The sequence below is a fragment of the Meriones unguiculatus genome, chromosome 21 (assembly GCF_030254825.1).
Source record: "Meriones unguiculatus strain TT.TT164.6M chromosome 21, Bangor_MerUng_6.1, whole genome shotgun sequence".
In the NCBI taxonomy this organism is placed as follows: Eukaryota; Metazoa; Chordata; class Mammalia; order Rodentia; family Muridae; genus Meriones; species Meriones unguiculatus.
The window spans coordinates 13,501,504-13,527,248 of NC_083368.1; the positions used below are offsets into that span (position 1 = coordinate 13,501,504).

Consider the following 25,745-nt stretch of genomic DNA (forward strand, 5'->3'; position numbering starts at 1 on the left):
ACAGTCATCTGCTGGCTGAACACACCCTTCTCCCCAGGTGCACTTCCTGGTCCACCCACAGAGTTGGTCTTCATGAGCTATCATGTACTATGCCCCTTTCACATTCTAATCTAATGAAGAAACAGTTTGTTGTTGTTGACTAAATTTGCAACATAATGACACTTTTTTTCTATTTTCAAACAGCTCAAGAGGCACCCACCTATCAAGCCTTTTCACCTTTTTAATTTCCCCCAATGCTAAATGACTGCTAAGCAGATGCACTGCACTCTAAGAGTGCTCCACTTCAACACTGCTCTTTCGTCACTGTAACTTCTGATGACTGATGCCTTGGTCTTTCTTGATCCACCCCTACACTGGACATCGCTAGTGGCTCCTGGACCAAATGTGTTGTTGATGCTTCCAGCTGCATTCACAGTAGCCCATTTTGAACTTTGGTAAGAGAATCACTACAAGTTGTGTGGTCTAACATCACTTCCATAGTATAAGGATCAAATAGTAAGAAGTCAATAGCAAAAAAAAATGTGCATTAAAATGATGCATAAATAGAAGCACACAATGCACTCTATTATCAAATGACCAGTTTCAGCTATGAGAGAACCAAAACTTCCTTTTTGCTCCATGTTAATATCCTAAACCAGGCCATTTCTTCTAATAAAAATTAAGTCCTTACAAGAAGAACCCTGCATCACTTCTCTCCTTTTGTCACCCCAGAAATGATATGTCTCTCTTAATTACTTTAAATCCAAGACTTGGGCTCACTATTAACAACCCTTCCTCCTTGTACACCTCTCTGAGACTCGTGACCATCTTCTCTGACAAGTCACTCTTTATCTTTCTGAATACCTCTAGAACTAACCTAATGAATCCCCAGATAACCTACGCATTCCCTTCCCCAACTCTGCTCTACTTTCCCTCTTCATTTACATCTAGCATGCCTCATAGGCCTGCTTACCAATCAAGGTAAACTACCTCTGCCCATGAAGGAACAAGAACATAAACAGAACTCTTTTATGCTCTTCTCTCCAACAAAGCCCAGACATAGGAGCAAGTGTTTAATAGCAGCTCCCAGCTCTAGCACCTCTTTTGTCATAGCAACACAGTTAACAAACAAAGAGAGGTCCTTACTTGTCAGGTAACACAAACTAAAGATGAATACCAAGCAGAGGCTAAGAAGAAAAGTCATCACTTCCAACATTCTTGCCATGAGATATATGAAATAAGCATTCAGAGACTTCAACAACTACCTCCAGTTGTGCCTCACACTGAGACTGACACAGTATTTTCTATTCAGTCACAAACTAAGATACAGACATTTTGAAGAAAGGAACAGGTCAAACTACATTGTATCTGTGAATCTAGTTGCTATGTGGTAGCTTTGTGAATGAACACATACCAGGAAAGAACACCTACCTTGAACAGGGGTCACCACTGTCCCCTTGAAGTGTGGATTGATATGGATGTTCTTGGGCTGCTGAGGAGTCACTGGGGGAGGGGTCAGCATCATCCTTGGAGTCTCGATCTGGGGGGGCATGTGCACTCCCTGCGGTGGGGATGGGTGATGCGGGTGCTGTAAAGGAAGTAGAGGCTGTAGCTGCTGCTGCTGGAACAGACTTCTGATTGGCTGCTGCTGAGGTGGTGGTGGTGGAGGAGGAGGCTGTGGCTGTGGAGGAGGGATTAATCTTGGAGAGTGAGCCTGAAAACCACCAAAGGAGAAAAATACACAGAAATCAACATTTAGATGAAAACAAAAGTAATGCTGATGTGCTACAGGCTTATACCAATTAACTTCTTAGAAATAAGTATACAGTAAAATCTTGTACACAAACTTTGAACACACGATAAATAAACTATGCCATGAACTCACAAGATGGTATGTGGCTCAACCAGTCCATAGCAAAGAGAGAAGAAATAACAGCCCAAAGCACACAGCATGAATTCTGAAAAATAAAATTCAGCCCAAGAAACAAACTGCCCATAAAGAGCAAAGCCACCCATAGCCTCTAAACATAGCTAGCCCTAACTCTCCACAAGAAGACAAGAGACAGACAGGAGCAATCATTAGAAACCTGCCACTAAGAAAGGGTCAGGGCTACAGAGAGCTGTGCCAAGGAGAAGTTGCCTTTAGAAAGTGGTATCTAGGCCAAGCCTCCACTGGAGAAAAGAAATGCATTGCACACAGAGAATAAACAGATCATGAATGGAGAAAACCAGGAAATAGAACTTCCTGTTTGGTCAAGAAGACAGGAGAACAGCACATAAAAAAAAAAAAAAAAAAAAAAAGGTAAATAAAAATAAAGTACAACCCAAAGTGACCCTGCAACCCGGAGACTTGTACAGGAAGCAGCAAGCCTACTCCTGACAGTGCCAGAGAGTGAGTTGGACTCAGACAATCTGATTCCACAAGTTTTGCTTTTAACCACTAATCAAATCAGCTATACTGCCGATTAGCAGTCAAAACACTCGTAATTCAGCTGTCTAATTAGTCGTTTTCCCTGGGATAATGCCCAATTATAGAGAATCACTGCATTCCAAGTGAAAGATAAAGCATGCATGGGATCCACAATGATGCCCTCTCTAGGAAAGTGACTTCGTGTGAGATGGAAGAGATGAACACAGGCCTGTGACAGGCCACGGCAAAAGGCAAACAGAAGAACAGCCACAGTCTGATGAAGAACAAGGAGAGACTTTAAAGGAACAGTAAGACTGAAGTTAAATTGTATATGACATTGGCTGGCTATCTTTCCTAAGAAAGAACTTTTCCAAAGATTCAGAACCCAATAAACCTGTTCATTGCCTTTAGGCATGAAAGCGTGTGATATACAGAACTGGAAAACTGTCAAGTGTTGTTTGACCTCACTAAGAGAGGCTGGCACTAAAATTGGGAATCGTCCCCACCGATTTCAGACCCTAGCATATTTGTCTGGGGATGGAATGCCTTCCCAACTTTCTGACAAGGAGAGAAGAGAACAGCAAATTGCCCAAGAGTAAAAGCGTGTCACTGAGAGTTGCTAACAGGTAAACCATATCGAACAGGTCTTAGCACTGCACAATACCCAAATATTGCACAGTACCCAAGTATGAGAGGTAGGAGGAAAGAAGGGGTGGTTCTAGAACAAAGCAGCCCAAAGAATCAAGAGAAGGGAGTCAAGTGACACCTCAGATGTGTGTGGACCTGGGGTGTAGGCCGTAAGACAGGCATGCAAACACGTATTCACTAAGAGTACAGGCTAGGGCTGACCTCAAGAACAGAACCGAGATCAAGAAACAAGAGTCAAGAACATTCCTCCTAGAAAGTGGAGGTGAACAGGCAAGTAGACAGATTCACTCTGGGTGAGGAGCAAGCAGGATCTCAAGCATCTCTGTGCCTTGGGGAAGGTCACTGAAGACAACCCCCGTGAGAAAGACAAGGCTGTAGTCAAAGTGCATGGCTGGTCAGACTCAGTCCACCATCCATATGGTGGCTTTGGAACCTACCAGGTGGTCATATCAGGATCCAAGGATATAGCTACCCTGTCAGGATGCAGGTTACCTTTGCTTTTTGCCTGGCTGTTACCAGCATCCCCCACCCTCTCTCCATTCCCCTTCCTCACCTGTAAATAAGAAAAGGAGTTCTGTGGCACTCATGATGATGCAAAACCAGTCTGAGGCTTAACTTTTTTACCTTGATGGAGAACCAACTAATTGTGTACAAAAGAGCCATGCACTGATGTCACAAATTTTCAAGTGCTATCAGCCACCTATTCCTCGTCTCTTGGAGTACAGTAAACTGGATTCTAACACAAGACCAATAATTATTCTTTCTACTTCCTATCACCAATGGATTGTATCTGAAACACTGTTAACTGAAGCCAAGCGTAGGCTGCAAGCCTTAGGGATATGTGGTATACACTAAGGACACATTTTGCATTATGTTCCTTACATTATCTTCTTAACACTGACTGAAAGCTATGAGGTTTACCTCTAGCTTACAAAAGGACAATAAACACCACGGCTCCTATCTTTGCTTCTGAGATATCCCAGAAGAAATCCACTCAAGTTTAACTGCATAATTCAGTCTCAAGTCATGAAATTTTTTCTAAGATACAATAATTACAAAAACTGCTACTGAGGGGGAAATCTATAGAAAAACACTTTATCAATCAACTATGACCTAAATCCTATCTGTGTTAACATCAGCACCTCAAAAGCAGCATACTTGAGAGGGCCTCACTGATATAAGGGAGAAAAGCAGGGCTTGGTTGTAGCCACATAAGCCACTAGCTGATCAACCAAAGTGCTGAGACTACCCAATAATGAAAAGGCATGATCCTCAGACTACAAATAAAATCTTAACATAGACCCAAACCCAGAAGCTTCAGTCATTTCTTCTACTGATTCAGTGTCTTTTCAGAAAAGGTGTGAATTGTGTGACCCCCCAGAATCAAACTTTCATCGCTCTAAAATTGCAATAAAACACCATAATTACCACAACAGGAGGCTGTGTAGGAAGCAGGGCAGGCCTGTGCTCCTTCATCCTTCCCCTGTCACTGTTCTCTCGTCTCTGGTCTCCCATTCCACGGCACATCAGAGAGCCTCCTCGCCGTCCTCCCCGCCGGGAACCATAGCGACCTTGCTTATGCTGCCGCTCTCTTTCTTCAAATTCAAGCAATGCGGCTTTGGCTTCTGCTGAAAGCTCTATGTAAAAAGATGTACAATTGTTAAATACAGTCCATGCGATATACATCTCTGGAGAGAACAGTAAGACTGAGTAGCAATATCTTGATATATGTATATATAACTTATTGATCTTAAAAATGCTTTCACTTTCACACAATATGCCCAGTGAATCTAAAAAGTAGCCAGTGTTTACAGACTATTATAGTTGGAAACTCCTCCTCTATTGCCGGGCTCCAAAGAGGCCAGTAAGAAAATGCCACTAGCTAGGTGTAGTCGTGCACGCCTTTAATCACCACTCTTGGGAGGCAGAGGCAGGTGGATCTATATGAGTTTGAGGCCAGCCAGCTCTACAAAGTGAACTCCAGGACAGCTAGGACAGAGAAACCCTGCCCAACAAAACAAAACAAAAATCCAAACAAAATAGAAAATATTACTAAAGAGCCATGGCAGAATAAAACAAAAAAAACAAACAAGCAAAAAAACAAAACAAAACAAAAAACACCAAGTGTTCTGATATAAATCAAAGCCACTAGCGACCTTCTTTGGAAATAATTACGATAATTTCCTTTAAGGAAATACCCATTAACTTCATTTCACTTTAAACTTTTAGATGAATTAGAATATATGTATATATGTCATACTTTAAAAAAAAAAAGACACTGTATATCTGTACAGCCAGATCTGGATACCTTCTCAAATGAGAGGAGAGCTATCCAAAGAAAAGCTGGCTACTTAAAAGCACTACAGGAGCTTCACATAGCAACTTGTGTCTCTCCCATGCATCAGAGTGCAATGTAGGCACAGACCCTAAAAATCTTCCAACAGCACATTCTAAGTGCCTAAGGGAGCCCTCTCATCCAAACAGGGTTCCTCTACTTTACAGTAGTGTATAAATGCGGCAATACATCTTATATTAGCAAACATGTATTGTTCTAGAACATCACTAAAGACTACTGTAAGCCTTTCTTCTCCACTGGGGGTAATTAAGTATCTAAACTATGACTCATTTTCTTGGAAATGTTGATATGGTATCTCCTCTCATTCAAATGAATATGCACCCTTGGAAAGAAAACGTAATAATCTCCTTTTAACCAGCGCAGATTTTTATTTTAATCTTGACTACATGATTGCTTCACACACATTTTTTATGCAGTGAATCAGCAATTATTTTTCTAGTGGTTCTGAGTGTCAAGATTAATTTTACTATCCTCAGTAATAAAATGGTTTCAAATGACATCTTTAATCAGCAAGAAAAAATGCTCTCCTCCAATTGAGACAAGCTGTCACAAAAGGTCACCAAAATATGACAGGATAGAAATTACATTTGTAACTTCAACTGAAATGTTAATTTCCCCACAAGTGTTTTCTGAACTAAGTCCAAATCCTAAAAAGATATATCATAAAACAACTACAATTATACTACATTATTTCTAGTAACAACATATTTAAATGCAAATCATAGAGCAGATAGAAATGAATATATACTATGGAATAGTTTGGCAAAATAAAAATGACAAATCTCAAAAAATAACTGAACCCCAAAAATTATAAAACAAAACCAAGAACCATAGCATAAAAAGGTGACTATGTGGTTACTGGCATTAACAACCACCCACTGTCACTAGATGAAAGGTTCTTCCCACAGGTCTTTGGTCTTCAATAAGAGTATTTACAGTGTTAGTTCAATAGAGCAAGATGTAAGGAGTGCAAGCAGTTAAGTCAAATCATGTTAAAAGTAATTTAACATGATGCATGTGCCAGTGAGACTGAACACAAAATTCAGAGAGTTAATATTAAACTTAGCTTAAAAAAAAATGAAAGGAAAGAAAGGAAGAAAGGAAGGAAGGAAGGAAGGAAGGAAGGAAGGAAGGAAGGAAGGAAGAAAGAAAGAAAGAAAGAAAGAAAGAAAGAAAGAAAGAAAGAAAGAAAGAAAGGAAGGAAGGAAGAAAATAGGAAGACACTTTCCCTGAAGGTCCATATTGCTTTCAAAGTCCACCCCAGGGCCAAATCTACTTCCTAGAGCCAAAGAAGCCACTGCTCTTTACTCCCAGGCACAGCCTAGAGAAAAACCGTTCCAAGTGTCCATGTAGAGCACACCCTGGCATTTTCACATACAATAAACCAATTCTTTACATGCACAGTCTAGCAGTCTTACTCAACTGGGATCTACCAGAGCATTACCACCTACACCTGTGGCATCCTCTGCATAGAATGATTTATGTTCTGAATTCACAGTAGTGTGTCAACCTTGGGAAAGTGGAGGAAAACCATCACTTCATTCTTTTTCTGTGAGGTTTAACTGTAGAATCCTGACTGACAAAAAGGCTAACCAACTAAGTAAGAATAACTTTCATTTATGAAAACCCCAGCCTGAAGTAAATATCCCAACCAACAACTGAGATTTAGCTCTTTAACAGTGGAGTCACGAATGAAAGTTAGTGCTTTAAACGCTTGAGACAATACTGTGGGTCTGAAAGTGATCACACTCCCTTAGAGATCTCAAAAAGATTACTTCACACACAAGCTTTCAGAGTCAGAAATGGGAGGTTCCTCAGCAGCATTTGATTCTTCTTTAAAGAACAAAGGATTTGCAAGATTAATATAAGCTATCAGTATATAAGTTGTTATTTGTGGGCTGTAGAGATTGCTTAGAAGTTAAGAGTACTGGCTGCTCTCCCAGAGCACCCAGTTCAATTCCCAACATCCACATGGCCACTCACAACCACCCCTAATTCCAGTTCCAGGAGATCTGGACCCTGTTTCTGCACTACACAGGCACCAAGGCACAAATATGATAGGCATATATTCAAGCAAACACTCAAAACACACAAAATAAAATAAATCTTTTTTTTTGTTTATTTTTTTAGTTTTTATTTGTAAGCAAAATGACAAAAAGAAAAAAATCACTGTCCAAAAAAGTACAAATCAATAGAGAACACAGGGACTCTAGTAAAAACACACTTTCATCTCTGTATAAAAGCAGGCAAACTGTTTTACAATCCAATACACTCCATCTTGGGGCTGGAGACACAAAACAAACTGACAGGTAAGACTCATGTAAACTTCCACCTCTCAAAGGCTGGGGCACCCTCTTCCTCACCAAGCTGGACCTGTCCTCTTTGTCTGGGAAGGTGTAAGCCCTTATCAGGAAGCTGTTTCTCTAGGAAACGGTCTTCTGAGGAGTGAAAATATTCTTTACATATTAAAAATGACTCCAACTTTGAAGTTACTAGTAAACATTAAGCTTCCTTAAATTAGAATTCTAAATGGGGGGGGGGGGGTGAACTTTCAATTTTGTCCAATTACCTAGCCAAATTATTACATGCTACAAAAATGCACTTTAGTCCTTTTTAGAGGAAAAAATACATAATCAAAATATCCTTATCACAATGCTTCTATGGGTTCCAACCCCTCTCCTCCCCACAGTTCCAGGAATTACTCTACAACAAAACAAGCCACCTAGTCTTTTGTCTCTGGAGAAGAATGGTTACAGCTTGAAAAGAAGACTTAACTGCTTTCTGAATAAAGCAAAGTATAAATAACTATGAGAAGAAGGAAAGCAGGCAAAGGTCCTAAAAGGGATGGACCAAACTAAAGTATGAGAACAGGCAAGTGGAACATTTCAGAAGAACCATGCTCACATCCTCCGAGGGAGATAAAATGAATGCTACCAACTGTGACAAAGAGTTTAATATTTGTGTTAGTGAATGAGAACAACATAAGTGTTCACCTGTAAATCTGTATGTGCCCCTGAAAGATACATGCTGCTCTGTTCCTATTTGGTAAGAAGAACAACCATGTTGTGGCTTAAATGAAAATGGCCCTTACAGGTTAGGGACCCCGGGTCGGGAGAAGCCCCAAGTTAAGCCCTGAGAGAATGTGTACTCTGAAATGTACAGGACCATTTTGAGGACTCTAAGACCATGGGAAACTGACAAAAATCATTACACCCACCCAGGCCAGGCTCAAGAGGGATGGCAATTCTTTCTTCAGAATCTAAGTTTAAAAAACTGACCAGAGTGGGCAAGGCTAGGAGCTCCTTCCTCTGTGATGTTTATAGCCTAACTACCAAGACTAGCTAGCCCCTTCTCTCGTGCTGTACATAATGAAAAAAACTGAGGTTCCAAGTAGATGGAAGCAGCTCAAGGTAATGTTCAAGAACCTCACCTGAACCCAGCTTCTCTGTATGTCTGTCTTTTCCTCATTCCCTCACTGTTCCTAGCCAGGGTTCCAGGCCCCAAGTCTTGAACGACAAGGTACATAGGCTCATTTATTTGCAATGTTTGGTCCCATTTGGTGGAAGAATTAGGAGATGTGGACTTGTTGGGAAAGGGGCAGGATTCGAGGTTTCTGATGATTCACACCATTCCCAGTATGTCTGTGGTTCTCTCTGCCACCTACTTGTGGTTAAGACTTGAGCTCTCAGCTGTTCCTGCCACCACACCTTTGCTTTTGCTTTGTGATTATAAACTCAAACCCTCTGAAACTATAAGCCCAACACTTTTTTTATAAGTTGTTTTGGCCAAGACATTCTGTCACAGCAACAAAAAAATAAATAATACAAACCCCAAACAAAAGTGTTTAAAAGTAATAAAAGGAGCTGAGGTATGGCTGCCAACTTCTGTACACTGAGAGTCAGAGAGAGAGAGAGAGAGAGACAGACAGACAGACACACACACACACACACACACACACAGAGAGAGAGAGAGAGAGAGAGAGAGAGAGAGAGAGAGAGAGAGAGAGAGAAACTGACCTATGGACTAGACCATCAAGATAATGAAGAGGCCTTGACCTTGATTTTTATCTAGACCAAAATAGAAAGGCAGGTAGACCTGATGTCCTATGAGCTTTGCCTTTCTCCTTAGAAAGCCATACCCTGGTGGTCCTGTTCTTCTAAAGTCCAAGCAGAACCTGGCAATACAATCTTCCTGGGTACTGCCTGGGACTAAAAACTCAAAACAGCTAGGAGTGGCCCCAACACTGTTTTCAAAAGCTCAGGTCATTCTAGACAGATGCTTCTATCAATCAGTAACAGTCCCAGCCCCTGGGGTTATTGTGACAATTCTATATGAACCTAATGATCAGTGGAAAAGGATACAAAGTTTACAGAGGGGAACTAGAAAGATGGCTCAGTGGTTAAGAGCACTCACTGCTCTTCTGAAGGTCCCGAATTCCATTCCCAGTACCCATACGGCAGCTCACAGCTGTCTGATGCTGTTTTCTGGTGTGCAGATGTACATGCAGACAAAGTATCCAAAGAAAAAGAGAAGAGGAGGGGAGGGGAGGGGAGAAAAAGGGAGGGGAGTAAAGGGGAAGGGAGAGGGTAGAGGAGGAAAGGGGATGGGAGAAGAGAGGAGAGAAGAGAAGAAGAGAGAAGGAAGAGAGAAAGAGAAAGAAAAAAGAAAAGAGAAAGAGAGAAGGAAGAAAGAAAAGAAAGGAAAAAGAAAAAAGACAGAAAGAGAAAGAAAAAGAGAGAGAGAAAGCGAGAAAGAGAAAGAAAAAGAAGACAGAGAAAGAGAAAGAAAGAAAGAAAGAAAGAAAGAAAGAAAGAAAGAAAGAAAGAAAGAAAGAAAGAAAGAAGAAAGAAAGAAAGAACCTCAAAGTATGCAGTGCAGAGGGGTGGGGGTAGATGCTGTCAGCCAGCAATAGTTTGAAGAAGGTCTTCAGTGGCAGATTCTTGACACTCAGTTAATGATCTCTATTAGCTAGCCACTGAACACTCAGAATAGAGAAAACCCAAAAGGATGACTACAAGGACATTACAAGTGCAAAATAAAAGCAATTTGGCCCAGATTTAGCACTGGCTACCTGAGGGGCACAGTCTAGCAGAGAAGAGCCAATATCTATGCCAAACACGCCCATGCCACCACCTCAGCACAGCCAAAGTGACAGGGCATGAAGGGGTAGCTTTAGGCCATACTCCCAAAGAAAACTACTAAAAATGAATAAATACTTTTAAATATTTCACTCCAACACTTATAACCCAGCAGTGGCTGTTTGGCACCAGCCTCCTATATAACACATACCCTCCAGCAGTCACTATAGAGATCAGGGAAACAGGAAAAAAAATTACCCACAGGCAAAAACCAAAAATTACCCAATGTTTCTGGAATGTTCCTTCTCTCTCTAGTTACATCTGAGAGCCTAATAATTGTTCCTTCTTTCCTTTCAGTTTTAAAACGCAGTCGTCCAGATTCTTCATCATCATCATCTTCTTCATCTGATTCTTCTTTTATGTCTTTCTGGAGTTCCAGGGTTTCCATTCCTCCCTACAGGCAGACAGAAGCAAACAGGGAGAAGTAAGTTCATCGCCACTTGAAATGAAGTATACTTGAAAGATCTTGGTAAAAGGCTACGTGAAACATGAAGCCAACTCCGTCATTGGGGGGAAGGGTAAATAAAAAGGAACTTTCTTTTGGAATACCTTCAAACTCCTGTCTGTAGTTGACACACGAGGACCTCTACCTGCTGCTACTCACATTTGTTGGAGCACAGACATCAGTTAAACATCCCTGCTACCTTACATTTAATTCAGACCACAGCAAAGTGACACACAAATTAAGTTGTATATGACTAGTATTTTACATCTTATAGTAAATCCATACTACTGAAATAACACTAGAGTTAACAGTGCAGAACTCACCTGGTGGCTGCAATGGCTACTTGAACTTTGTAAGCTTTATAGTTCAGTCCCTAACCACATATTTTGAATTTCTGTCAGGAGAGCTGTCCCTCTCAGCTTGGATTTTGTGGCTGCTTGCTACTGCTCAAGTCTTCACAATCTTTCTTCATCACTAACCCTCTCCCTTTCCTACTTGCTTCACTGTTGCTGTCTAATTTTAACTCACATCTACTTAGTGTTGAGTCCAGTAAAAGACAGAACATTCTTTCTGTCACTTCATACTAAAATCATGTTTTAGCAGAGCCCCTTACCAAAACTCCCTCCAGTGCTAACCCAAACGAAAGCAGTTTTTGTACTGCTCTTCTTTCTGAGCTTCTCTGGCCCTACCATCTCCCTCTTAGGTCAATCTCAGTAGCCACTGGCAAATAAAGAAAGGCACATACTGAATATAAGGCTCATTTAAACACTTTCTACCAGTGTAATGAGTAAAAACGCAGTTTGCCTCTTCATTATCACTACTCTTAAAAGGAACAAAGACACACTATTAGAAAATATATGGGCAATCACTGTACACTTTCTTTACCAAACATTCTCAATGCAAAGACTCTATAACAAGTTGTACAAACACGAACACAGCGCCAAGAAATCAAATGCTGAATGAACATGGAGACTGACATTTCATTTTCAATCTAATGACTATGACATTTCAGTTCTGTATGCTGGAGAATTTTGTAGCGCCAGAATTTTCACATTCTTGCAAATGTAACACTATCTTTTCTATATCATTGTGTACATATCTGAAATCAGAGTAAGTGGCATCTACGATAAGTCCTCAATGCACCATTGCCACAATGTCTCTCTGTACCTCCATAAATACACTAGTGACTGGAAATCCTGTTCAGAAGCAGATTCTGACCTGGAAAGTCTAGAGTGGAGCTTTAGAGTCCACACTCTTCACAAGCTCCCGGGAGGCCAACTTGTATCTACAGACTATGCTTGCTAATAATATGGCCAGAGGGAAAAAATCATGTTCACCAAAGCAAAAACTTTATTGTAGCATTTATAATAATTATATAATTATTTTGATAGATACAAAAAAGGGGATCACTAAAATTTGGTGTTCATTAAAAAATCACTGTCAGCAAACTAGAACCAAAAAAAAAAAAAAAAAATCTTCAATCAGAGAGCAAAACTTACTGACAAGCAATAAAGTGCCTTCTTCCTAGCACCAAAAACAAGGCAAGAAAGTTGGCTTTGGGGCTAGTTTTCTGTTGTACCTACACTGAAAGTCAGTAAGGCAAAGGAAGTAAAAAGGATTCTGATTACAGAAGAAGGAGGAAGATGCTTTCATTAAATGTTAAGCTGGGGGAGAGGGAGAGCTGGAGATGGCTCAATGGTTGTTAAGACTACAAACTGCTCTAGCAAAGGATCCAAACTGAGTTTTGAGCACCCTGATTTACAACACCAGTAACTCCAGCACTGGCAGATCCAACACCCTTTTCTGGCATGCATGGGAACCTGCACTTGTGTATACAACCAGACAGACAGACAGACAGACAGACAGACAGATTAACAGAAAATAAAAAAATAAAATCTTTAAAAATTAAAATAAGAAACTTGTCCATTTCAATCTAGAGATACATAGTCATCTCCATCAAAACACTAGCCAGATTTCAAGTAGATATGGACAAATCCATTACAGAAAAGAACCTTAGAAAAGAATAAAGTTGGTGGGTTTACATTACCTGGTTTCTTGTTCCATTATTGCAACTGTTGTGGTGGTGACATACAGACTTTATAAAAGCAAATTAACGGATTGAAGAAAACAAGAGTAAATAAAGTCAGCTAACAACATTAAAAACTACACTGATTTGATGGGAAGGAAAGCCTACACAGCAAACCAGTGAAACAGCTGGAAAAGCATTTTTATTGAAAGACAATGGATTGCTCCCATATCTCAAATATAACTAATAATAATGATACCAAGCTTCCACAAGAAAAGAGGGAATTAATTAATCATGGGGTAGTCAAAATTTTCTTAGGTCACAAAATCATCTGGTCATCATCCAGATTATTTTTTACTTATAAAAATTAAATTTGAGATGGGCTGAAGAAGTGGCTCAGAGGTTAAAAGCACTGACTGCTTTTCCAGAGGTCCTGAGTTCAATTCCCAGCAACCACATGGTGGCTCACAACCATCTACAGGTGAAAGCTGGTGCCCTCTCTGGCATGCAGGCAGAACACTGTGTATGTAATAAGTCTTAAAAAAAAATTTTTTTTAATTAAATTTGAGGGCTGGACAGTTTAACAGAGAACCCCAGGGGTCTGCTGTCCTCTCTTCTGGCCCTCAAAGGCACTACATGTGCCTACATGTGGCATACCAGCATGTATGTAAAAAAAACTCCCATATACTTTAAAATTTTTAACAATAAAATTGTTTACAGTCATACCACCCTGAATATGAGTTATCTCATGTAAAAAACTTAAATTTAAAAACATGAAGATGTAATTCAGAGGCTCAGGAAAAAAATTTCACAAACCATATATCTGCCAATGGACTTGATATTTAAAATACACAAGACACTTATCTAGCAACCTCTCCCTAGATTACAGAAACTAAGAATATGCACATAAACTATACAAGAACAAAATATACTGTCTATATTGAATACAAATATACAAACAACAATCTCAATGAAGACCTTATGTACTCTGTAGCTTATATAAACAAAAGACAAGTCACTTTAAAGAGAAAGCGACTAAAAGCAAACCCATAGGTTATATAAAGTCCAAAAGAATATATTAACAGTGCTCAGTATCATTAGCCATCAGAGTAATGTAAACAAAACCCACAATGATGAAGCCATTGAAAGGCTGAAGAAAAAACTGACACCAAATGAAGAGGAACGATAAGGATTCTCAACTAGACAAACGAAATAAAATGACAACCATTTTGGAAAACCATTTGTTAATTACGTTAAGTCTACACCATGCTAATCTAGCTCAGTAAGTCTACCAATACCTATCAACAAAACAAAGAGGGTGAACATTCATCCCAAACCAAATACCTAACAAGGTATATAAATAAACAAAATTTAACTAGTCTACATGTAAGTACTTGGATTAATTCAAAACTATGTTGGGCAAAAGCAGCTAAACATGAGATTATGGGTGTAGTTCAGTGACACAGCCCTTGTTTAACATACCTGAGATTCTAATTCAATCCCCAACACCACAAAAATAAACCAAGGGGAAAGTGAGCAGGTAGACATTAAGATGAACTTCTAGTACAGTTAGATCAAGTAGGGTGAAAGAAACTGTAGTGTTAGCTCCTGCAAGGCCAGGACAAGAAAGAAAAGAGAAAGGAAAAAAAAAAAAGCTAGTGTTTCCTGGCTTATGCCATTTATTTTGCAGTGGGTGTTAATATCAGGGCTTTAAAAGACTATTCCTTTCTTTTCTCTGTGAGTGCTGAGCATAAAAGGCTTGGGTGCCTCTCCTGTGGAGCCTGTATGAATTCTGACACTGCCAACACACACATGTTCTAAGGCTTGACCTCATCTTAGATTATATCATCTTTTTAAACACTCATTAAAAGAGTAATGTTGAGTCAAAAGACAACATGCGTCTGGGCAGCTGAGCCTGTGAAGGACAGTAAGAGTGTTGATTATACTAAAAGCTGGCAAAGCGGCTAACCACACTTCTCACATCTCACAAAAACTAGGGCTTGGTGCAACTAGGCTGGGACAGAAGTCACCTCCCTAGCAGAAACACTTCCCGGAGGCCTTGCTTACCCAGGACTCTGTGATCATGCCCAGAGGAGTACTGCTTAAGGAAGGATCCTTGCATGTGGGACTCTATTCTGACCTCAACAGACCTGCCCTGGAAGAAGATGCTTTCTTTGAAGGTCGTCAGGTACACAAGCATACCTGGGCAGAGATTCTACAACAAAGAGCAAGTGGTGACATGCTCCCAAAATACACAGAACCCAGAGAAATGGTGCTGTGACATTTCTAGTATAGGTCCCCCAACAAAGTAAGACTACATCTTCCAGTGGTCTAAGTTGTCAATAATAACATAGGTTTTAATTCTTACCTTATGAATATATTTTCATGTGCTCATAGCTCATTTGCTTATCCTGTGAGGACAGATGACATGTACAGAGAATTCTGTTTCCCTTCCAACTTTTGACCACCCCAAAACCTCCTCGGTAGCCTTGAAACTGCTCTGCTCCCTGCTTTCAGTTCTTCCTGATTTCTTTCTCCAGTGCCCTTGCAGAACTGACCAAGCTGGGCGAGCAGTATGCCAGGCAGAATGATATTGAATGTTTCAGGCAACCATACTGCCTGTTCCAGGTCTCCCTCAACTTTGCCATGGTTCCCTGGATTAGGCACCTTCTACAACTGCACAAGAGGGGAAAAGAGTATCTTACACTAGTCTTATTATTTTTTCTCTATGTTTTAATTTATTTCAAAGAGTTGAGCTAAAAAAGTACAAAAAGAAAAGTCAACTTCGGCTTAAGAAAAAGGTTCCTGTTTTACACCCAGCTCTCTCACAGAGAAAGGAATAGTCTTTTAAAGCCCTGATATTAACACCCACTGCAAATAAATGGCATAAGCCAGGAAAGACTAGCTTTTGTGGGTCTTTTCTCTGACAAGCAGAAAAGAACACTACAAAAATTATTGCAGGAAAAAAAAGAAAGGAAGAAAGGAAGAAAGGAAGAAAGGAAGAAAGGAAGAAAGAAAGAAAGAAAGAAGGAAAGAAGGAAGGAAGGAAGGAAGGAAAGGAAGGAAGGAAGGAAGGAAGGAAGGAAGGAAGGAAAAAGAAAGAGAGAGAGAGAGAAAGAAAGAAAGAAAGAAAGAAAGAAAGAAAGAAAGAAAGAGGAAGAAAAGAAAGAAGGAAGGAAGGAAGGAAGGAAGGAAGGAAGGAAGGAAGGAAAGAAGGAAAGAAGGAAAGAAGGAAAGAAGGAAGGAAAGTTTGTTTCCAGGGATAAGAAGGTTGTATAGGCTGGGCATGGTGGTGCACAGCTGTGATCCCAAAGGCAGAGGCAAACATACACATAAAATAAAAAAGAAATAAATCCTTAAGAAAAAAGGAAAACCGGGTGCGGTGGTGCACGGCTGTAATCCCAGCACTCGGGGAGGCAGAAGCAGGTGGATCACTGTAAGTTGGAGGCCGCCTGGTCTACAGAGCAAGTCCAGGACAGCCAGGGCTACACAGAAAAACACTGGCAGGGGCGGGGGCAGGAGGGGAAGGGGGATGTTACAGACTATCACAGACCTAGATACAGTACCTACCTACCTCACCTACCTCAGTGAGAGAACAGCTCAGAATAACCAGAAGCCCACTCTTCTTTCAAGAGTACTTCAGAAGTCATTTCTTCTGCACACCCTCAGACATGGGCCCTCCCCACAGGACCCTTCAGTACTACCATGCCTAAGCTTCTCTCCTGGGAACTGTCTCTCACTTTCTGCTGTGCATAACAATAATTTTCAGTATCTTCTTCCTATATCAGCCTGCATTCCCTTGTGGTTTTGAAGAAACCCAAGTCATCACTGTTTCTTGAACATCTAAGACAAAATCTACAACAGGGAATCTTGCATTGTTTCTTAAATAATGGTTCAAATTAATATTAACTAATTAAAATAATCATAGCACTGATTTCAAAGCAGTGATATAACACTTTTAAAAGTCAGCCCTAAAAATTACTTTCAACACTCTACCTCTTGTGCCAGCTAAGATGCTCAGCCAGCTAAAATCTCAACAGGCAAAGTACTTGCTATGTAAGCCTGAATTGAGGTTGACTCCTCAGAAACCACAGAACAGTGGGGAAGAAGAGACTCCACAAGCAGCCCTCTGACCGACTATGTGTGTGCCATACACAGATACTCACAAACACACGCACACAAAACCATATACATGCAGTAATAAAGAGAAACACAACAAACAAACAAACAAAACAAAACAAAAACAAGCATTACCACCCCAGGGCACACACTTCTCACAGACGCCAGGCACAAGAACTCATTTATCCAGGCCCAGGCTTGGGTTTCTACTCCAATGCACAGTTCAAAGATGCATCAACTTTTCACTAATAGTTTTGTTTTGTTTTTTCCTTAGATATGTGCTCATTTTAAATCTGGAAGGAAAGAAACTCAGGAAACTGTATAAGTTGAACAAGTACCTCGTGGGTCTCAGAAGCAACCTGGGAATCAGTAATCTCATCTAAGTCATCTTCAGCCTCACAGTCTTCCCGCACTTGCAGCCCTTGTTGCCCACCATAAGCCTGCAAGTATTCTTCATCCTAACGGCCATTAAAGAGAAGAAACATTTTTTCTCACAAAACTTTTGGGTGTTTTCAACCACTTTTCATGTACGATTCATGCAGAGTTATTTTAACACATTCTACTGTGGTGATACCCTGACCAAGCATGTAGCACAGGAGCTTCCTCTGCAATCATACAAACCAAGCACACAAGCTGGTCCAGCAATGAGAGCAACAACGGCAAAGCTTCGAGCCAAGGCCAGGTTGAGCAGCTCTCTCAATTAGCTCAAAGGAAAATAGCCTTGCAAGAACCAGGCTTGTGTGCTCACTGAGGAGCTTGGCAGCAGGAGCTGGTCTCAATGCTCCTGGCCAACCTGAGGCCAACAGCAAGAGCAGAGGTAGGCAATTTTTGACACAGCAAAGTGATTTTCATATATCACACTACAGGGAATTCTTCATCAGGCCTTTCTTTCCCTTGGGTGAGAGGATGATTCTAGGTTTTGCATGAAATGAAAAGGGCTTATCAGTAGGCAAGCTTGTCCCTTCTGGGCTCAGGCAAGGTAGCAGTCAAGGTGAATAAAGATCAGCATACTGCCAAAGAGAGCAGACTGCTGCTGGCATTACCAACAAGTAGTGAGGTGGGAAGAGCTGACCCTCTTGCTTCTTAAGATGACCCTAACAATGCATTTCCACTTTGAACAAAAACTGTTAGCATCCCATCAAAAACAAGTGGAGATGCTAATCAACATTTCACAATGGAATAGTCTGCTACTCTCTACACAAATAGTAAATTTGAACATGATTTTACAAAACAACGTTTTATGAAATCTCATTTGTTACTAACTTCACATTTGTTACTAACTTTACACTTTAATGTCACCAATAAATACTACTCTGTTGGCTACTGAGCAATACAATTGTTGCTGCTACCAGAGTACAGGTAGCAAAATGCAATCATGTTCATTAACAGTGATGCTTGCAGAATTTACTTAACACAATACAACAGACCTCCAGAGCTGTGCTGACCAGTCTCTCAACATCTCTGGGATTTCTCATTCTTCACAAGTGACAGTCTCCCTTCCAGTTACAAAGCCTGTGGTCTTAAGAATTCTATAGCCGGTTCTGCACCAAATTCATGTTTTTAGGGGTGGGCTCTCACAGAAAGAAAGCCCATGCTTGTGAAGACACATTTCAGAGTTAATTCTGGCTTTGGAGAGCAGGTTAACATAGTCTGACCAGGACAAGGAACCAGTTTAAACGATTCAATAATGGACATACCCCTAGGGTACATGGGGACACAATCTATTCATGTGTTTACTGGTCTAATGACAATATGCACATCAGGGACAGTATGAGACAAGATCCCAGCTGCTGGACAAGATCAAAGCACTCCACCACTCAATTCTGACTTCTTCCCATCCAGGGCGGTCAGTCCTTTCAGACACTCCCATGAAGAGAAACGACAGCTTTGGCTCCAACACCAGACATAGTAAGGTGCCACTGCTCGCAGAACATTCAGCTGTGAAATACTAGTACACCAGAGTTTCTAAGTGAAATTTTAAAGTTTTTTGAGGGGTTTTTTTTAACTCTGAAAAATTATTTCATTTTAATGTAAAGGAGTTCTATAAATGTTTCAATTGAAGTTATTTTATTCTTTTCAGTACTTGAATCTTGGACCACAGGATGATGAATTATTTAAGTAGATTTTGTATTATTCCTGGGACTTTATGTAGTCCTGGGACTTTATGTGGTCCTAAGTTGGACAGCAAAATACATAAGAGGAAAATTTCTCAATGACTACAAGTTCTCTCTTTACAAGTCCACAAGAACCAAGTAAATGGCTGAGCAAACTCACCCTATACACACTTTCCATACTGTGTGAGTGCTTCCTCTATTCCATGCTTTTTATGGTTCAACATTTATATGACTTATAATTAGTAAAGATGTGTTGACTATTTAAGGAATAGAGGACCCAAGAAATGAACAGCTAATGTTACAAATGAATAGTTAATAGTTAAATGCTATAAGAAAACAAGCCCATTTTAGAAAGAACTTGGGTTAATTCAACAAGCTTGTTAAATTATGCTGTCTCACATAAGCAATCATACTAGTTTCAGAAGATACTTTCAACTGAAGGTCTGATTACTAAAATACATCATTACAGGATCACAGGCAACAGGCTCCATGATGCTTTTTCATGACTCTACTGACCACAAACTATACAAACTTTCTGAAAAACAAGCCCAAGACACCAAAGCCCAGTCATGACTGAACTAAATATTTGCAGGCTCTGTATCATCAAGCCCTCATAAAGAAGGCTGCTACATTACATAAATGACCAATATTCATTAGCTGTTGACCAATGTCCTCAAATGCAGGCACACACTAAATGATGACACCACAAGTGAGAATGCTACTTCCACCAGCAAAGGTTCTACACACTTCCTGTCCATCTCAGCAATCCCACCTCCACTCTGCCTGCCTTCAAGGAATCCCGATAAACTGAAACCCTTAGGCAATACACAATGCAGCAATAACATCTTTCCAGCATGAATGTCATTACGAACTTTTTAAAAACACAAACCTCTTCTGATAATGTACTATTATGACAGATGGTCAATCTTACACCACTACCCATTTCTTTTCTACTGTTTAATAAAAATTAAACACTACCTACCAAAGCCATCTTTCTGAAATAAAGACCAGCACCATATTATCTTGCTGATTACAGATAACAAATTATGTGTGACATTTTCTAAACTAACCTCAACCTCTTTATTCAGGTTTAGACAGTTCTCAGTAAAAAAGGGATGAATGAAAACAGGACATCAATCACTGTGGAATATTAGCACCTTAAGGATGTCTTTAGCAGGTCAATAATCTTTTCACCTTAGAAGGACTTTATCAGATCTTGTCTAAAGCCTGGATAAAAGCTCTGCATTAAGTACTTCTAACATTGACAGTGTGCCTCCACCACACAAAGCTGTTTTCTTCCTTAGAGTGCAATCCTCAAGGTCACAATTCTTTGCAGCCTTCTAGAATGACAAAGGAGCATTACCATCGGCCAAACAAGCTGTCAACACAAACTTTGTCATAGCTCTGATAAAGAAACTGGCAGACAGTGATAATAAGGTCTAATTTCTCTCCTTCCCATGGGAGGTAAACAGATTTCAAATCAGTCTAGAAACCTATATGCAGGAAGCCATGTTATCTATGGCCATTCAAAAGAGAAAAGACTCACTGTAAATTCATCTAAAGGTTCATTGATTTCGATGTCCAGCACTTCATCGTTGTACAGCTGCTCCTCCTCTGGCTCATCCCCATATTCTATTTGGTCTTCTGTCAATTCTGCATCATGGCCTTCATACTGTCCTTCTTCTGAGTACTCTTGAGCATACAGTTCTTGCTCCTCAGGTTTGTGGTAGGCTAGCTCATCCTCTCCTTGTTCATACTCAGATTCCTGTTCTCCGGATTGGTCATTAGTATTGTCAGACAGCTCAAATGAAGTAACTATGCCAGAGGTATTATTCAGGCTGATAGTGACACCCTGAGAACTATATGACAAAACAAAATGAAAGACACTGAGAGGAAGCACAAAGCTGCATCATTACATAAAGTGAGTTGCAAGACTTAAACAATTACTGATAACAAGACATCCCACTGGGTGAGTGTACTCTAATAATCTGAGAAAATATAGCTGTGCTAGATTCCAAGTGGCCCAGAGCTACTGACCCACAAAGCAGACAGCATCTCCACTTGTCAGCTCTGTTATCTGACCAAAAGAATTAAGTCAACCAAATGAAGTAGCTGGTCTGGCTGAGAAACATCCAAGATTGAACCAAAACACTTTGCATCTCCATCTACTTTTATAGAATGAAACACATGGAACCTGTCTGGTAGAACTGTTAACAGAAAACAAGAATACTACTCTATAATCAGAAAAGCATAGAATCGTTTTTACGACTTTTTAAAAATTTATCTTACGGTATGTGTGATTGCCTGCAAATACAGGCACTACATGTATGACTGGTGCCCAAGAACCAGAAGGGTGCCCAAGAACCAGAAGAGAGCATGGGATCCCCTGGAAATGAATTACAGGTGGTTGTGAGCACCCTGATATAGGTGCTGGGAAACAAATAGAGAGTACTCTTCAAGAATACTAAGTGATTTCAACTGCTGAGCCATTTCTCTAGCCCCCACAGTTAGAATATTAAGAACAATTTGGTTTCTGTTTAAAATATGTTATGTAAGTTATAAGCTCTAAGAAAATCAAAACATTAAAAATCTGTGTGAAAGCATATCAACATTCAAAAAATATATGCTAGTCGCAAATATATTTTTAAAAATAACTGATAAACCACCAGTTGCAGTAGCTCATACCTATAATCCTAGAACTCAGGAGGCTGAGACAAGAGAATTGACACGAGTTACAGAACAGCATATACTACAATATGATTCTTGTCTCAAAAACAAATTAGCCATTTCTTCAAAAGACAGCAAAGGGTCTTAAAGCCACAAAACCCATATTATATCTATTTATATCCCTAATCCTAAAGTGTAAATATTTCAAAGTAAGAGTTCAAATGCAGGGGCTAGAGATATGCCTCAGCTGTTAAGGACGCTGGCTTGTTCTTCCAGAGGACCTGGGTTCTAATCTCAGCACCCACTTGGTGGTTCACAACCAAATATACCTACAGTTTCAGAAGACGGGATACCCTCTTTTGCTTTCAGGACACACAAATGGTACACAGACATGCATTCAGACAAAATACCACATATAAAACTTTTAATTAAAAGTAATTTTAAAAAAAAAAAAAAAAAAAAAAAAAAGAGTTCAAATTCAAGACCACAAAGTAAATCTGTGCTCACAGCAAGTAACCTATACAGCAAAACTGAGCACACCATAGACTTTAGGCTTCTGGCCAAACTCCAAAGATACATTTAACTTAACTCAAAAGTTCAAAATATAATTCGTGAAATCAAAGAAAAGAATTGGCAGACACATCTTACTGGCAGAATAATTTAAAACTATACTTTTGGCTACAAATCATGTAAGAAAAGAGGTTTCAAACCTATGGCTTTTATGATGTATTTGCAATCACATTTATAACCTGGAAAGATGTGTATACTTCTCTCATGCTTCCTCCTAAAACGAGAAATTTTTCTAAGTATTTCCAGGTACTTTCCCTGAGTGGTCCAATTAAAAACTGTCTAAAAAGAAAACAAAGGCAGCAACATCAAACTGCAGTGGCCAGCATCAAGCCAGAGACCACTATACTCTATCTAAGCAGACAGATAACTGGGCCTTCAAAACCTGCTCTGAATAACATCCGTGACTTTAAGCCACTGACCTGTTTATGGGAACAATCTATATGGCTTCCCCAGCAATATCCCATTCAGAATGTAATTGTACCTTAAAAGTCCAATACCACACTATTCAGTTACTCATTATAATTACAAAGTACATAAACAGTCCCCATCAACTTATTTAAATATGGTCCAGTTTTAATGACTTAACATCGAGTACCTGAAATTTTCTTCATCTTCATTATCACTCTGTAAAAGATCATCGTTCAGCTCTTCATCTGACAAATCCGACTGATTCTAAATTAAAACAAGAAGTCTAATTAATGTGTGTCACTTCCATAAAAAGACTTGTCACCAAGCACAAGCTTACCCTGAGAGGCTTGTTTCTAACCTCCTGCTGCTCAACCTCTTGCCATCCAGGTTTGTTCAGTCTGGCACTGCCACAGAGAATCCAGAGAGCCCATACATATAGCATAACAGGCTAACCTCTGAGAAATTTTTTAATGTCACAGGTAAGTCAATATCAAGCAAGCATAATGGTCACATTTATTCTGATTCTAGCACAAAAGAAAAAGGTTAAGTAAGACATCCCTATCCCTGGAAGGGAATCTGCCGAACAATTTTCCCTTATCCAAAATATTCAAACAAGAATGGCTGCCTTGGCTGGCATAATGGCACAAGCACTCAGAGGCAGAAGGTATATCTCTGTAAGTTCAAGGTCAGCCTTCAAAAAAGATTGGTGGCCTTAAAATGACTAACAATGACAGAAACAAAAACCTGAAAGTTTTAAAACAATATAGGAGATAGAAATCTGATATAAGCTGTTTGTAAAGTCACTGGAACAAAAGGTAAACCCATTAGGAATATAACATAAGCTTTCCCATATAGATGGCATGAAAACACAAATAACAGCTAACCCTTTCAGTGTTGTCACCTATCTCATTAGTATGCAGAAGCAACAGAATGATTTTCCAGAGTTCTAAATTTTAGGGTGGGTATCAATATTCTAGATCGAGGGGCGGTTCCATTTTCTTCCTCCACTAAAAGTGTTCCTAAGTTTAAAAGGGGCACACCCTTCTAAAGACACACACACACAAACACACTTTAAGTGAAGAAAAACTGACCTGATTTTCTACTCCTTAAATGAAACAATCTGCCATCTATAGTTTGTAAAACAGGTTAAACAGGTTAAACCTGGCTGTGTATTTATTACAGTACTTCCAATAGTCAAAAATAACTCTAGGAAAATTAGATCCAGAGACCTCATCTATCTCTGCAGTCATATAAGCTACCAAAAGTTATGCTTCCAACACAGCAGGATGGATCTGTAATTCACAGACCTAAAATGAATTTGCTTTAGTGATACAACTAGCCACCCAAAGGGGCCAGTTCTGACAATGAAGCAGATGCTACCCAGTAGTCAGGCCTGCTATGGAGAAGCTTATGTTTACTCTCCAACTCAGCAAACAAAACCTCAGGAAATGCTCTAAAATTAGCAATACAGTAAAATTCAAGGAGGGCTGCTTCTCTCTCTCTCTCTCTCTCTCTCTCTGTGTGTGTGTGTGTGAACACTCACATGCACATTTAAAGTTCAAAGGAGTCTATATGTATATACTTATGCGTTTAAACTCTAAACTCCTGGTTCCAAAGTCATTTAAGTAGTAACTTATCAAACAATGAAATTTATGCTGTGATAGGTCCCAGTAGTCATCAAATCTTAGTTCTGAGGATTGAGCCTTTCTCTCAATTCTGAGCATACTTAGGAACAGACACTGGAGGCAGTGAACAAACGCCCGCATCCCTGGAAAAGCTTTAATCCTCAAAAGGAAACAGTACAGCAAAGAGCCAGAGATGGTTTTCAGCGCATCTCACTGAATTAGAGTGAACTGTTTCTCAGGCAAGCAGGGAGCTTTGGAGGATTCTGTTCAAACAGTCAAGAAAGCAAGGTTCAACCGATCCCAAGCAAAGACCAGAGTGGCAGTGAGTGCTTATGAAATCCTTTTCCTCACCTTCTCAAGAAAATAGAAAAGTCCCCTCCAAAATTCCTAAGAATGATGACTTGCCACAGGGAAGCAGGGGTTTAAAGATGTGGACAAAAAAAAAAAAAGGTCCAAAGATTGGCACTTACGGCAGAGACCCTTTCGTGTACCCAGGAAGGAGGGAGGATGACTGAAAAAGCCATGGGAAAACACAATATTTTATGCTTACCTAAAAAAAAAAAACACCACAAAACAAAAAACAACAACACTATATTGCTGGGCATGGTAGAAGTAGTAGAGGCAGACTCTGTTAGTTAGAAGCCAGCCTGGTCTACATAGTAAGTTTCAAGACAGTCAGGGCTATATAAAGACCCTGACTCAAAAACAAAGCAGAACAAAAAGCATGCATATATAAAAAGTATGCATATACATATATAAATAATTTTTAAAAAAATTACTCCACAAGAGGGGATAATGCTCCCTCAAGAGCCATGGACTATCTAACAGTGCCAAGCATGGGAAACCTCCTTTGAGCTTTGGTCAGGGGAATCTAAAGAGACTTCCTAAACAATATATGCAGCTGCCAAAACCCTTACTTGCCTCCCAAAACAAAGATAAGACTTACTGCTAATAAAGAATCAAGCCAAAACTGACCTGGAAGGCCCCTCCCTGAGGAATAGCTGTCATGTTATCTAAAGATGCTATATAAGATGCCAAGGGAGAAAAGTAATTACAAGTTCCAGAATGACAAGATACAGCCAAGAGTGCAATAGCAGCACTTACATCTCAAGGGTAGCCAATAACCACCTACTTAGCCTTAAGGCCTACTCCACTGGAGAAAACTCAGGCATGAAAACTTTACAATTAGCCAACTAAATTGTAGCTGGCGAGCTGACAGACTCTAAAAAAGGACCTACTA

The 25,745-nt window shown here is 39.9% G+C and overlaps 1 protein-coding gene across 5 annotated transcripts in view; it reads right to left on the minus strand.

Moving 5' to 3' along the window:
• Positions 1-25,745, minus strand: part of Rbm33 (RNA binding motif protein 33) — a 102,387-nt gene that overhangs the window by 57,597 nt on the left and 19,045 nt on the right. For 3 of the 5 annotated variants that reach the window (XM_021656066.2, XM_021656064.2, XM_021656063.2), the window contains exons 4-9: positions 23,068-23,144; positions 20,782-21,094; positions 17,460-17,579; positions 10,754-10,925; positions 4,466-4,674; positions 1,411-1,693 (exon numbers count right to left, since the gene is read on the minus strand). In XM_021656066.2, the coding sequence (XP_021511741.1) occupies positions 1,411-1,693; positions 4,466-4,674; positions 10,754-10,925; positions 17,460-17,579; positions 20,782-21,094; positions 23,068-23,144 (1,174 nt within the window). The remainder of the gene's footprint in view (positions 1-1,410; positions 1,694-4,465; positions 4,675-10,753; positions 10,926-17,459; positions 17,580-20,781; positions 21,095-23,067; positions 23,145-25,745) is intronic. The other 2 variants (XM_021656067.2, XM_021656065.2) reach the window with 1 other exon arrangement.